At 47.1% G+C, this 16,429-nt stretch overlaps 1 protein-coding gene across 1 annotated transcript in view; it reads right to left on the bottom strand.

The window, feature by feature from the left end:
• The window catches only part of LOC143301829 (ephrin type-A receptor 4-like), a 200,636-nt gene that overhangs the window by 105,573 nt on the left and 78,634 nt on the right, over nucleotides 1–16,429 (bottom strand). The window contains exon 3 of the mRNA XM_076616237.1: nucleotides 3,932–4,038. Within this exon, the coding sequence (XP_076472352.1) occupies nucleotides 3,932–4,038 (107 nt within the window). The remainder of the gene's footprint in view (nucleotides 1–3,931; nucleotides 4,039–16,429) is intronic.

Genomic DNA, 16,429 nt, shown 5'->3' with positions numbered 1-16,429 from the left:
TAACAGTGTGGTCAGGATTCAGAGATAACAGTGTGGTCGGATCAGAGATAACAGTGTGGTCAGGATTGAGATGCATGGAAAGTGATCCGAACCGTCCAAGATAACGACACACACAATGTCACTACAGACAGACAGACAGACAGAGGGACAGAGACAGAGAGACATACACCAGGTCAGAGAAAGAGACAAGCGAGAAAGCAGGAGACAGAGAACATCACAGCTTGAAAATGACGTATCGGCATTCAGCTGACTTGTGACAGGGAGTACAAATAACCATTTTTTTGAGACGCAGAAATCAGTACATCATTAGTGGGAATACAATTCTCAGCAACACACAATTACAACCCACAAATGGCATCATGATAGGTCTACTGAAACACGTGGTCAGAGTCAGAGACAGACAGTAGGAGACAGAGATAGAGATAGAGAGTGAGACAGAGACAGAGAGAGACAGAGCAGAGATAGACAGAGAGGACACACGCGATGTACAGCCAGCATCAACCCTTTATTTTCAATCTGACGAGCCGTCGGTCCAGTTCACCCGCCGGTATAGAGGTGTAGGTGTTCCACCAGCCTAACTGTGGTCAGTTCCAGCAACACCATGAAACACAGCATGGCATAACAACACAGTGAACACAGCCATGAACCGTGGTCAGTAACAACATGCCACGAACAAGTAGACACTGGTCAGTAACATCATGAAACAGCAGTGGTCAGATCAAACCACTGAACACAGCATGGGTCAGTAACAACCACTGAAACAGCAATGCTGGTCAGTAACACACTGAACAGCATGGCCCGCGTAACAGCACCACTGAAACACAGCATGACTGGTCAGTAACAACACATGAGACAAGCACTGAACCTGGTGTACAGCATCAGAAACACAGATGCTGGTCAACACCACGAAACAGCCATGGCCGTCAGTACACATGAAACACAGCATGATGTCAGTACACAGATTGAAAACCATGTGGTCAGTACAAACCACTGAACAGCACTGACTGGTCAGGATAGAACACCACATGGAAACACAGTACACTGCTGGTGTAACACCACTGAAAACACAGCCTGTCAGCAGTAACACCCACTGAAACACAGCCAACACAGCTGCTGGTCAGTAACTCACAGCTGAAACACAGCCAACAAGCCATGACTGGTCAGTAAAACACCTGGTTGTCATGTCATAATATGTACATCTTGTATCGTCACCATCACATTGTCGGTGTCACAATCATCACATAACATGGGAGAATTGGGTAATGAGGGTGGAGGTAAGGTTGTGTGCAGGCAGTTTCATCTTCTTGTTTGCTTGTGCAGTATCTTTTGTGCTTTGGGCAGAAGTTTCTTCCAGAATTGGCATTAAAAGTCATTACGCAAACTACACGTTGTTCCGTGATTAACTTTATTGTGTTGCCCTTGATTCAGAAATACCCATACAACACTGTGATCCCAACGATGTAAATCTAGTGGGTGCCAAAGAAGGTAAAACAAAGATACAAAGAGTTACTAGAATTTAAACATCCGAATTGGAATTCACGTGAGAACACGGCATACAACATCAAGTACAAACCATGACAAACAACAGTACGGAAAACGACAACACAAACACACAAAACACAAACACAACAGTGCACAATAACAGCGGCATCCATATCGAAGTCACACACACACAAAAAACACACCACAACCAACACGTGGGTCAAATAGCACGCTCACTCATCGTGTCATTCAAGACTAACATAAGGCTGTGACCGCGGGCCCAGCAGGTGCGAATTGCATGAGTAACTGTCAAAGTCAACATCAACAGATAATATTACATGGACAGCGGGCGATATGATAAACATCTTGTTTTTGTGAATGCAGATCACACTCTGTGTTCACCTCACACCTCCATCCATCTCTCGTCTCCCAGCACTCTCACTTCACTGTTGTTTCTTTCTATGTCTCCCGTCTCGTACTGTGTGGTCGGATTGAGTTCAGTGGTGTCGGTGTGTCCTGTGTGGTCAGTGTGGTTCTCGAGTCGTGGGGGTCTTCTTCAGTAGGGGGTAACAAGTGTGGTAATGATTTTTAGGGGCAAAAAGGTGGGCAGAGATCACAGTTTTTGGTACAGAGATAAACAGTGTGGTCAGAGACAACAGTGTGGTCAGGATTCAGAGATAACACTGTGGTCAGGATTCAGTGATAACAGTGTGGTCAGGATTCAGAGACAACAGTGTGGTCAGAGATAACAGTGTGGTCAGAGATAACAGTGTGGTCAGGATTCAGAGATAACAGTGTGGTCAGAGATAACAGTGTGGTCAGAGACAACAGTGTGGTCAGGATTCAGAGATAACAGTGTGGTCAGAAATAACAGTGTGGTCAGGATTCAGAGATAACAGTGTGGTCAGGATTCAGAGATAACAGTGTGGTCAGGATTGAGAGATAACAGTGTGGTCAGAGATAACAGTGTGGTCAGGATTGAGAGATAACAGTGTGGTCAGGATTCAGAGATAACAGTGTGGTCAGAGATAACAGTGTGGTCAGGATTGAGAGATAACAGTGTGGTCAGAGATAACAGTGTGGTCAGGATTGAGAGATAACAGTGTGGTCAGAAATAACAGTGTGGTCAGGATTCAGAGATAACAGTGTGGTCAGGATTCAGAGATAACAGTGTGGTCAGGATTGAGAGATAACAGAGATAACAGTGTGGTCAGGATTCAGAGATAACAGTGTGGTCAGGATTGAGAGATAACAGTGTGGTCAGGATTGAGAGATAACAGAGATAACAGTGTGGTCAGGATTCAGAGATAACAGTGTGGATAACAGTGTGGTCAGGATTGAGAGATAACAGAGATAACAGTGTGGTCAGGATTGAGAGATAACAGAGATAATAGTGTGGTCAGGATTGAGAGATAACAGAGATAACAGTGTGGTCAGAGATAACAGTGTGGTCAGGATTGAGAGATAACAGAGATAACAGTGTGGTCAGGATTGAGAGATAACAGTGTGGTCAGAGATAACAGTGTGGTCAGGATTCAGAGATAACAGTGTGGTCAGAGATAACAGTGTGGTCAGAGACAACAGTGTGGTCAGGATTCAGAGATAACAGTGTGGTCAGAGATAACAGTGTGGTCAGGATTGAGAGACAACAGTGTGGTCAGAGATAACAGTGTGGTCAGAATTCAGAGATAACAGTGTGGTCAGGATTCAGAGATAACAGTGTGGTCAGGATTGAGAGACAACAGTGTGGTCAGAGATAACAGTGTGGTCAGGATTGAGAGATAACAGTGTGGTCAGAGATAACAGTGTGGTCAGGATTGAGAGATAACAGTGTGGTCAGGATTGAGAGATAACAGTGTGGTCAGGATTGATAGATAACAGTGTGGTCAGGATTCAGAGATAACAGTGTGGTCAGGATTCAGAGATAACAGTGTGGTCAGGATTCAGAGATAACAGTGTGGTCAGGATTGAGATGCATGGAAAGGAGATCCGCGAAACCGTCCCACACAGGATAACGACACCACACACACTTCACCTACAGACAGACAGACAGACAGAGAGGGACAGAGACAGAGAGAGACATACACACAGACAGAGAAAGAGACTAAGCGAGAAAGACAGAGAGACAGAAACAGTCACAGACTTGAAAACTGACGTTATAGCGTCATTGACTGCTGTCTTGTGACAGGGAGATACAAATACCATTTTTTTGAAGACGCAGAAAATCAGTCACATCATTAGTGGGAATACATATTCTCAGCACACACACAATTACAAACCCACAAAATGGCCATCATGATCACGGATCTACTGACAACGTGAGAGAGAGAGACAGACAGACAGAGACAGAGAGAGAGAGGAGAGAGAGAGAGACAGAGACAGAGAGAGACAGAGACAGAGAGACAGAGACAGAGAGAGACGCACGCAGATGTACGTAGCCAGCACTCACCCCTTTATTTTCAATCTGCGAGCCGTCGGCCAGTTCCACCCGACCGTTAGGGGAGGTGTAGGTGGTCCATCCCAGCCTCAACTTGTTGACAGTGTCCAGCAACACCACTGAAACACAGCCACTGGTCAGTAACAACACCACTGAAACACAGCCACTGACCTGGTCAGTAACAACACCACCACTGAAACACAGCCACTGACCTGGTCAGTAACAACACTGAAACACAGCCACTGGTCAGTAACAACACCACTGAAACACAGCCACTGGTCAGTAACAACACCACTGAAACACAGCAACTGGCCTGGTCAGTAACACCACTGAAACACAGCCACTGGCCCCGTCAGTAACAACACCACTGAAACACAGCCACTGACCTGGTCAGTAACAACACCACTGAAACACAGCCACTGACCTGGTCAGTAACAACACCACTGAAACACAGCCACTGGCCTGGTCAGTAACAACACCACTGAAACACAGCCACTGACCTGGTCAGTAACAACACCACTGAAACACAGCCACTGGCCTCGTCAGTAACAACACTGAAACACAGCCACTGGTCTGGTCACTAACAACACTGAAACACAGCCACTGACCTGGTCAGTAACAGCACCACTGAAACACAGCCACTGGCCTGGTCAGTAACACCACTGAAACACAGCCACTGGCCAGGTCAGTAACAACACCTAGTTTGTCATTGTCCATAATCATGTCACTTTCTTTGTAATCGTCACCATCATCATTGTCGGTGTCACAATCATCACATTTACCGGAGGGAGATGGGGTATGAGGGTGGAGGCAGGTTGTGCTGCACGTGCACGTGTTTTCCTCTTCTTGTTTGCTTGGTGTCTTTTCTTTTTGCTGCTTTGGGAGAGGAAGTGTTCTTCTCAGAATTGTGCTTAAAAAGTCGATTCACTGCAATACCCTTCACACGTTGATATCCCGTGATTAACTTTATTGTGTTGCCCTTTTTTTCAGAACATACCCCAGACAACCACGTGATCCCTAACGATGTTAAATCTAGTGAGGTGCACTAAAAGAAGGTAAAAACAAAGTACAAAAGAGTTAACTAGAATTTAACACATCTCCGAATTGGAATTCAACGCTGACGAACACGGCACTACACACATCAAGTCACATAAACCCATGACAAACAAACAATACGGACACACACACATACACACACACACACACACACACACACACACACACACACAGTGCACAATCACACACACGCGGCCACATCCACCTATCCGCCAAGTCACACACACACACACACACACACACACACACACACACGGGCGCAAATACGCACTCGCTCACTCACTCGTTCATTCAAGACACTAAACATTTAAAGGCTGTGACCGCGCGGCCGCAGCAGAGTGCGATGTGCATGACGTGACCTGTCAAAGTCAACATCAACAGATCAATTATGTACACTGGAGCAGCGCGGGCCGACATGATCAAACGACTCCTTGTTTTCCTTGTGAATGGCAGACTCCCACCCTCTCTGTTTCCCCCTCTCCCCCACCCTCCCTCTCTCTCTCTCTCTCTCCCTCACTCTCTCTCTTCCTGTCTGTTTCTTTCTATGTCTCTCCGTCTCTGTCTGTGTCTGTGTGTGTGTCTGTGTGTGTCTGTGTGTGTCTCTGTGTGTGTGTCTGTGTGTGTCTCTCTGTGTCTGTGTGTGTGTCTCTCTCTTTCTCTCAGTACTTCCGTGTGATCGTGAAAAAGGTGTATACATTGATGTTTTCAGTTGCCCTCGTGGCGTTAAACAAGGATGTCTACTGAGTCCCCAGTTATTTTCGTTTAAAAAAAATTATTAATGAGCTGGCTGTAGCTGTACAAATTAGCAAAAAAAGAGGCAAACATGGTATACAAATGATTCAAGATGCTGTAGAACTCGTAATGTTGTTTGCAGATGATGTAATTCTTCTATCTGATACTGTTGTTGGCCTACAGAACGAGCTGACCATTCTGAAAGAGGAAGCCGACTGTTTACAGTTAACTGACAACTTAGATAAGACAAATGTTATGGTTTTTAGAATGGATGGGCATCTCTCTAGATATGAGAAATGGTGGCATGGGAATTTTGAAGTAAAAGTTACAAACTTATAGATATCTTGGAATGTCGTTCACTACAAAGTTAGGTCTTAATACAGGATGGGAAGAAATGTGTAGAAAAGGCGTAACTGAAATCCTTAGATCACTGAAAAAGCTAAATTCAAACAAACCATCGGTCTTTTGGAAGTTATTCGATACACAGGTAGAACCCATTCTAACACATGCAGCAGAAATATGGGGGTTGCACAATAACAGCCAAATGGAAAATGTCCGCACATTTGCCATTAAACGTTTCTAAAATGTTCCTTTACACTCCTCTAACAGAATGGTCTATGGTGAAACTGGTCGATACCCTTTTGTATATCCGTGCATTTAAGAAGTATTGAATATTGGTTCAAACTGTAACATTACCCATGACAAGATTATGTAGACAAGCTTCTGAAATGTTATTGCAGCAGCACGAGAATGGTAAGTGTAACTGGGTATCTAATGTAAAGAAACTGCTGACTGAAAACGGCTTTGGTATTGTTAGGTTAAGTCAGGAGGTAAGGGATTACAAAGCATTTATTTCGGAATTCATGGATCGACTGATATGTATTTTCCAACAAAACTGGCATGGTCATATGGTAGAGAATGAAAAGTATACTTGGTTTCTTTCTTTTAACATTAATTTACAACCTGACAAATATCTGTATGTTATAACATATAAATGGCACAGAGATATGCTCGCCAGATTTCGAACAAGGACTCTGAGTTTGAATGCAAATAAAACATGGTTCACGTCAGGCACAGCAGAAAACAATATATGTCCAATATGTAAAACAAATTCTGCCGAAAACGAATACAAATTCTGCCGAAAATGAATACCACTTTTTGTTTAAATGTGAAGCATACGAACCCATTAGACAGGTGTAACCTGTTGAATACGCCTGTCATCAGAAGGCAAAACTTAGCTGATGTACTGACAGCTGAAAATGATGAAGTAATTAGATCCTTGGCTAAATATATCGCTGAAGCTAGTAAAGTAAGAAAACTTTCGATTTCAGTTTGAAAACATTACGTTTATAATTTACACAGATTAGTTCATTCTGTTAAAGGTGCTCGATGGTTTACTATTGAACAGTAACGACTACGATATATGTCTGCCATATGAAGGACCCGACTGTGATGCCAGACACTGGGTGGTGCCGTGAGAGGGGCGAGGAAAGAGAAAGACTGGGGGTGGGAACAAATAGCAGGAGAGAGGGAGAGAAAAGAAGGCACAGAGAAAAGCACAAACTGATACACGAACGATAAGAAAAGAGAAAGAAAGGGAGACAGATGTTTCATAATCTGACTTGCTTGAAAGAAACAGATGGAACTTGAATTACACAGTTTTTTCTCTACCCTCCACTCTCTCCCTGTATACTACTACTACTGCTGACGATGATGACGATTAGAGTTGCAGGAAGTTGTAGCAGTCTTGGAACTCCCGCCCATCCACTGTGATGTTCCACCGGAAATAGTGCTGGCGTCGGAGGGGGAGGAAAGGGATATGGGGAGCAGGGAGCAGGATAATGCATGTGTGTGTGTGTGTGTGTGTGTGTGTGTGTGTGTGAAAGAGAGAGATCGCGCGCGCTTATGTGTGTGTGTGTGTGTGTGTGTGTGTGTGTGAGATCGCGCGCGCTTTTGTGTGTGTGTGTGTGTGTGTGTGTGTGTGTGTGTGTGTGTGTGTGTGTGTGAGAGAGAGATACAGAGAGAGAGAGAGACAGAGACAGAGACAGAGATCGAGCGCGTGTGTGTGTGTGTGCAGGACCGAATGAAACGAACAAAGAGAAGTCTGGAACGGCCTCCTGTAAAAGTGATAAAATTCAAAGAGAGTCAGCTTTTACTGCAAAGCAATACGGATGTTGAAATGCCAAGTGAAGCTGGACTGACTCCTCCTCCCTCCTCCCCGCCCCTCGCTGTGCTCTCTGCCCGCCTTCTGTCCCCGCAGGCCCGGACTTTTTGTCACAGCAGAATGATAGTCGTTAATGACGTAATCAGGCTTACACCAAGTTTTACGGCCCCATGTTCTCCTCTCGTAAACCCCCACCCGCCTCCCACATTGGCCTTCCGCCCCTCTCCTCTCTCCTCCACACCTACGACACTCCTCCTTCCCTTTCCCTTCCTGTACTTTACAGTCGTGTCCCTTTGTTTCCTTCCAAGTTGTGAGAATGGCGTCCCCACTGTTGTGTGGGAGCGAGGCTTGCCGGAGGTTACGTCACAGGAATTGTCACCGTGTTGAAGTATGTGATTTACCGATGTATGGATGAAGGATGAGGCTGAACTGTTTGAATGTCATTTTCCACTTTGATTACACCAACTTTCTCAACATACACACACAGACACACACACACACACACACACACACGCGCGCGCGCGCGCGCGCGCGCACTCCGCAGTCAAGTACCCCACGAGGTTGGCTTCAGTTTGGTCATCGCACCACACTGCTTTTGATCAGACAAACTGTTTTCTCGCGAATACTGTTGGTGTACACTGATAGTTAGAGGAAACTTTATTGTTGATACCTATTTCAGTACACATCCGACAGGACAGGTTCTTAGTTTGTTTTCACATGGTACTAGTCACTATACATTTCTTGTTGCTGTCCCGACTTTTTTAAATAATCTTCTTTTTTTTAAATATATTTCTTTAACGAAAAACAACAACAGTGTATCGCAAAAAAGATCTATTTCAAGAGGAAACTGCAAAGCCATGTCATTCGGTGCATATCAAATGACTGAAAAAAAGGGGGGCATATAGACGGTTCTGCATATACTGCTATGTATCTATCTGTACAGACTTGAACTGGATTTAATCTCTCTCTTCTTTACACACACACACGCGCGCGCGCATATGGAGAGAAGGAGAGGCATATAAACAGAGGACAGTATGAATATCTATGAATAATATTCCATATATCATGCAATCTTGAAAAGGATATAGAACACCTGGCAAAATATTGCTTGATTGATAAGGATACTTACATAGCACCTATCCTCGGTCGGAGACCAAGCTCTAAGCGCTGTACAAACACGGGGTCATTTGCACAACAGGCTGCCTACCTACGTAGACCTGACTGACTGCTGACACTGGGCGCTCATCATTCGTTTCCTGTGTCATTCAATCAGACTGCAGGCACGCACACAAACACACGCAGACAGACATGTAACATTTTACGTGTATGACCGTTTTATTTACTCCGCCATGTAGGCAGCCATACTCCGTTTTCGGGGGAAGGGGGGTGCATACTGGGTATGTTCTTCTTTCCATAACCCACCGGACGCTGACATGGATTACAGGATCTTTAACGTGCATATTTGATCTTCTGCGTGCGTATACACACGAAGGGGGTTGAGGCAGTAGCAGATCTGCACATATTTTGACCTGGGAGATCGGAAAAATCTCCACCCTTTACCCACTAGACGCCGTCACCGAGACTCGACCCCGGTCCCTCAGGTTGAAAGTCCAACAGTCCAACGCTTTAACCCCACTCGGCTTCAAATGATGGCTATAAGGACAAGTCCAGAACTTCTTTTTTTTCAGGAAGAGTCTTGGTTTTTTTCAATGTACAGGTCTTTTATTTACCCCGCAACCTGCGTGTTAGCTGATCTGGCAGCACCAGCCGCACTACTGGACACAGACAGACAGACAGACAGACAGACAAATGCAGAGGCAGAAATAGAAACCGAGACTCGAAATGGAATGTCAAATGCGAAAGCCTTTAGCAACAATTTTATAAAGAGTCCATGGGTTTGAAGATTCAAAACAAGACTTAGAGAGACAGAGACAGAGACGGAAAGACAGACAGACAGACAGACAGAGGCAGAGACAGAGACACAGAGACAGAGGGAGTGAAAAAGTCTGAAAATGTCTGCGCGCGTCCCAAGGATGCCAGTGGATGTCTCTCAGAAAGTCTTTTGTGTCCAATACGATGTTGTTTCCCAACACACACGGTGAATCAGACCTGACGTCCTCACCATGGGGACAGCACGCCATGTCAAAGTTGTCAGACATGCTGCAACGTGAGGTAACACAGTGCTTACGTCAACTTCCTCCTCCCCACCCTCCTTCCCCTGTCCACTCTCTCCCTCAGCGTCATGACGTCATATAGTCCGGAGCCATGACCACTGTGTGATGAACACAGCGACAGAGGGGACAGGACCACTGTGTGATGAACACAGAGACAGAGGGGACAGGACCACTGTGTGATGAACTCAGAGAAAGAGACAGAGGGGACAGGACCACTGTGTGATGAACACAGAGACAGAGGGGACAGGACCACTGTGTGATGAACACAGAGACAGAGGGGACAGGACCACTGTGTGATGAACACAGAGACAGAGGGGACAGGGCCACTGTGTGATGAACTCAGAGAAAGAGACAGAGGGGACAGGACCACTGTGTGATGAACACAGCGACAGAGGGGACAGGACCACTGTGTGATGAACACAGAGACAGAGGGGACAGGGCCACTGTGTGATGAACTCAGAGAAAGAGACAGAGGGGACAGGACCACTGTGTGATGAACACAGAGACAGAGGGGACAGGACCACTGTGTGATGAACTCAGAGAAAGAGACAGAGGGGACAGGGCCACTGTGTGATGAACACAGAGAAAGAGGGGACAGGGCCACTGTGTGATGAACACAGAGAAAGAGACAGAGGGGACAGGACCACAGTGTGATGAACTCAGAGACAGAGGGGACAGGACCACTGTGTGATGAACACAGAGACAGAGGGGACAGGACCACTGTGTGATGAACTCAGAGACAGAGGGGACAGGACCACTGTGTGATGAACACAGAGACAGAGGGGACAGGACCACTGTGTGATGAACACAGAGACAGAGGGGACAGGACCACTGTGTCATGAACTCAGAGACAGAGGGGACAGGACCACTGTGTGATGAACACAGAGACAGAGGGGACAGGACCACTGTGTGATGAACTCAGAGACAGAGGGGACAGGACCACTGTGTGATGAACACAGAGACAGAGGGGACAGGACCACTGTGTGATGAACACAGAGACAGAGGGGACAGGACCACTGTGTGATGAACACAGAGACAGAGACAGAGGGGACAGGACCACTGTGTGATGAACACAGAGACAGAGGGGACAGGACCACTGTGTGATGAACTCAGAGACAGAGACAGAGGGGACAGGACCACTGTGTGATGAACACAGAGACAGAGGGGACAGGACCACTGTGTGATGAACTCAGAGACAGAGGGGACAGGACCACTGTGTGATGAACACAGAGACAGAGACAGGGGGGACAGGACCACTGTGTGATGAACACAGAGACAGAGGGGACAGGACCACTGTGTGATGAACACATAGAGGGGACAGGACCACTGTGTGATGAACACATAGAGGGGACAGGACCACTGTGTGATGAACTCAGAGACAGAGAAAGAGGGGACAGGACCACTGTGTGATGAACACAGAGACAGAGACAGAGGGGACAGGACCACTGTGTGATGAACACAGAGACAGAGGGGACAGGACCACTGTGTGATGAACAGAGACAGAGACAGAGGGGACAGGACCACTGTGTGATGAACACAGAGACAGGGGGGACAGGACCACTGTGTGATGAACACAGAGACAGAGACAGAGGGGACAGGACCACTGTGTGATGAACACAGAGACAGAGACAGAGGGGACAGGACCACTGTGTGATGAACACAGAGACAGAGACAGAGGGGACAGGACCACTGTGTGATGAACTCAGAGACAGAGAAAGAGGGGACAGGACCACTGTGTGATGAACAGAGACAGAGGGGACAGGACCACTGTGTGATGAACACAGAGACAGAGAAAGAGGGGACAGGACCACTGTGTGATGAACTCAGAGACAGAGAAAGAAGGAACAGGACTACTGTGTGATGAACACAGAGATAGAGACAGAGGGGACAGGACCACTGTGTGATGAACAGAGACAGAGGGGACAGGACCACTGTGTGATGAACAGAGACAGAGGGGACAGGACCACTGTGTGATGAACACAGAGACAGAGGGGACAGGACCACTGTGTGATGAACACAGAGACAGAGACAGAGGGGACAGGACCACTGTGTGATGAACTCAGAGACAGAGGGGACAGGACCACTGTGTGATGAACACAGAGACAGAGGGGACAGGACCACTGTGTGATGAACTCAGAGACAGAGGGGACAGGACCACTGTGTGATGAACACAGAGACAGAGGGGACAGGACCACTGTGTGATGAACACAGAGACAGAGGGGACAGGACCACTGTGTGATGAACTCAGAGACAGAGGGGACAGGACCACTGTGTGATGAACACAGAGACAGAGGGGACAGGACCACTGTGTGATGAACTCAGAGACAGAGGGGACAGGACCACTGTGTGATGAACTCAGAGACAGAGGGGACAGGACCACTGTGTGATGAACACAGAGACAGAGGGGACAGGACCACTGTGTGATGAACACAGAGACAGAGACAGAGGGGACAGGACCACTGTGTGATGAACACAGAGACAGAGGGGACAGGACCACTGTGTGATGAACACAGAGACAGAGGGGACAGGACCACTGTGTGATGAACACAGAGATAGAGGGGACAGGACCACTGTGTGATGAACTCAGAGACAGAGACAGAGGGGACAGGACCACTGTGTGATGAACTCAGAGACAGAGAAAGAGGGGACAGGACCACTGTGTGATGAACTCAGAGACAGAGAAAGAGGGGACAGGACCACTGTGTGATGAACACAGAGACAGAGAAAGAGGGGACAGGACCACTGTGTAATGAACACAGAGACAGAGGGGACAGGACCACTGTGTGATGAACTCAGAGACAGAGACAGAGGGGACAGGACCACTGTGTGATGAACACAGAGACAGAGACAGTGGGGACAGGACCACTGTGTGATGAACACAGAGACAGAGACAGTGGGGACAGGACCACTGTGTGATGAACACAGAGACAGAGATGTGGAGGAATGAGAGGGAGGGGGCAGGGATACAGGAATGAGGGTGGGGACAGTGGTTAGAAATCGAAGTGTGTTTCACTGGAAAAGATACCAGCTGACAAGAAGACCATGTGGAAGGACTGCACTCTGAGGTCTGTCCCAGTCATACAGCTGTACAGGTCAGAGGAGGGGAGAGGGTGCCTGCCTTAGGGTGGAAAGGAGGAACGCGTGTGTGTGTGTGTGTGTGTGAGTGTGAGTGTGAGAAAGAGTGTGAGAGGGAGAAACCAAACTGTGTTCAGAGAGAGAGGTTCAGACACGGACAGAACAAGCAGGAGACGAAGAGCAGTGGCAGACAGGCGGGCCCAGCAGGAGGAGGAGGCCAAATCAAGGGCATGGCTCAGTGCTCCACACAGCGGTCAACAAGGGGCCTGACCTCAGACCTCTAACGAGCGGCACTGCTCTCACAACACTCCCTCCCCGCACCCACACACTGTTACCCAACCCACAACACAGGAGGGGGGGGAGGGTGAGGGGGGGGGGTCCAGGAATGGTGGGGGTGGAGCGGTGGGTGCCGAACACCTGGTGTCAAATTCTTCTGACCCTGCCCACACAGCGGCACCACCGTCAGTCAGTGACACAGCGGCACCAGCGTCAGTCAGCGACACAGCGGCACCAGCGTCAGTCAGCGACACAGCGGCACCAGCGTCAGTCAGTGACACAGCGGCACCAGCGTCAGTCAGCGACACAGCGTCAGTCAGCGACACAGCGGCACCAGCACCAGCGTCAGTCAGCGACACAGCGGCACCAGCGTCAGTCAGTGACACAGCGGCACCAGCCTCAGTCAGCGACACAGCGGCACCAGCGTCAGTCAGTGACACAGCCCGTCAGTCAGCGACACAGCGGCACCAGCACCAGCGTCAGTCAGCGACACAGCGGCACCAGCGTCAGTCAGTGACACAGCGGCACCAGCGTCAGTCAGTGACACAGCGGCACCAGCGTCAGTCAGTGACACAGCCCGTCAGTCAGTGACACAGCGGCACCACCGTCAGTCAGTGACACAGCGGCACCAGCGTCAGTCAGCGACACAGCGTCAGTCAGTGACACAGCGGAGTGCGTTCCGTGAAGTCCGAGGTTTGTTGAAGGAAAACAACAACAACGAAACAGCACAAGCAGAGAGAGACACACACACACAGAGAGACAGACAGACACAGACAGACAGAGACAGACAAACACAGAGCTTTACACAAAAATTTCAATGTTTAGGCCTCCAGCTTGCAAACATAGGTGCATACTAACAAGCGGCCAGTAAAAATATCGAAGAAAATCATAAACTGACAGTGACACATTCTTCCCCATATATATTTCACTGAACTAAAGATATACATTCCTACGCACTTTGTAACGCTCGTGGCTTCGTTAATAAACAGCCTTTTGTTCGACATATCGACTGGTATAATGGCTTGTACAAAGTATGTGTCCCCAAATCAGTTTGTAAGCTTCGCAGCGCATAATAAAATGCAAGTTACCTTCAGTTTGTTGTAAAAACAGCATGTCATAATTATCCAGATTCTTATTAACGGAACGCTTATCTTATTTTCAAGCTGTTTATACCAAGTCTGAATCTGGTGAATGCTCTCGCTGCAGAAATGGTTTGATGGATCTTTAAAAACTGAATCTTTCGCTTGTATTTATTTTGGACACGCATGGCTGCTGAAAATCAATTATCCTCTGAACATTTTAAAAACGCTCATTTCCAGCATTGCCGTGAAACCATACCAAAGAAAAGCCGTATCTGTCCGGCCCACACACACAGACTCACGCGCGCGAGCACACACACACACACACACACACACACACAGACGGAGACAGAGAGAGAGGCTGGCAAGGACAGCGCGCGCGCGCGCGCGCGCGCGCGCGCGTGTGTGTGTGTGTGTGTGTGATGTAATGCAATGACTGGAGTTATTTATATACTGTGCCAGGAATCTAACATCCCAATCTAGCATTTCGTGCTATGGTACTATGGTGGGAAACACTCACCACCCTCCCCGTACATACAACACGATAATGACATGTAGAAGAAGGAAGTACAACTTCGTGGGCTGCAGCTCCCACGTTCACTCGTATGTACACGAATGGGCTTTTACGTGTATGACCGTTTTTACCCCGCCATGTAGGCAGTCATACTCCGTTTTTGGAGGTGTGCATGCTGGATATGTTCTTGTTTCCATAACCTACCGAACACTGACATGGATTACAGGATCTTTAACTTTTGATCTTTTGATTGCGAATACACACGAACGAGGTTCAGGCACAAGCAGGTCTGCACATACGTTGACCTGGGAGATCGGAAAAAAATATCTCCAACTTTTACCCACCAGGCACCGTTACCGAGATTCAAACCCGGGACCCTCAGACTGAAAGTCCAACGCTTTAACCACTCGGCTACTGCGCCCGTCAAGGAAGTACAACAAAAGTAAAGACTGAAGGAAGAAAGGAAGAAAGAAAAAGACAGTAAGAATACGAGATTAAAATTAATTATACTTTAAAAAAAAAGAATGAATGAACAAATATAAGAACTGTAACATAAAAGAAAAAAGAAAGAAAGAAAACACAAAAGAAACTTAAGAAGGAAAAGACAGAAGCAAAGATAAATGAAGTAAAAATAACCGAAAATCTGTAACTTTTTGGTGGGGAAAAAAAAAACCTCTCGCCGAGCAATTTACCTCTGTAATCTATTGAAATGTTTCCTTTTCTTTCACGAACGGATGAAAAATAATATGGTTTGAACTTTAGAATGCATGTTGCTTTTTTATTTTGTTTATCCGCGCATTCCTTTCTTTCCTTCTTTCTTCAAGGTTTTCTTGCATCAAGCAGAAGCGACAGCTCCACACGAGCAGAAGATGATTTCAAGCATGGCTGAAACTCTCCAGAACTACTGGGGTGACAGAAAACGAACCGGAAGAGAGGGATAAGACAGACAGACATCAAGAAAGAAGGAAGGAACAGAAGGACAGGCAAAAGAGAAGAGAAGAGACAGACAAAGCCTGACGAAAACAGCCCAACTAAATACATACTATTGATACATCCCCCTCCTCCCCACCCCCTACCTTTGCCTTCCCCCCACCCTCTCCTCCTCCTTCCCCAGAGAGAACGGAAAAGACGGAGTGAAGATAGGACGCATTCTCTCCCCTCCCTTCCGTGCCCGTCTGTCTAATGTATGTATGTCCATCTTCACCTTCCCAACATGCACACATATATACACACGCGCGCGTGTGTACACAAACACACACACACACACACACACATATCCCTAATAAATTATTTGTTTTTGAACACTTGAGTAAAGAACTTTCTCTTACAAAAATTATTTTTAGAACAATTGATTTAATTTGATTATTTGTCATAAACCAATAAACCAGGTCATATTGTGATATTTTTTGATACCATGTCACAAGCGCTCTTTTCTGTTGT

Source organism: Babylonia areolata, chromosome 28 (assembly GCF_041734735.1).
Source record: "Babylonia areolata isolate BAREFJ2019XMU chromosome 28, ASM4173473v1, whole genome shotgun sequence".
Taxonomy (NCBI): Eukaryota; Metazoa; Mollusca; class Gastropoda; order Neogastropoda; family Buccinidae; genus Babylonia; species Babylonia areolata.
Note: the sequence above shows the minus strand (reverse complement) of the source record. Positions and strands in the feature narration are given on the sequence as shown.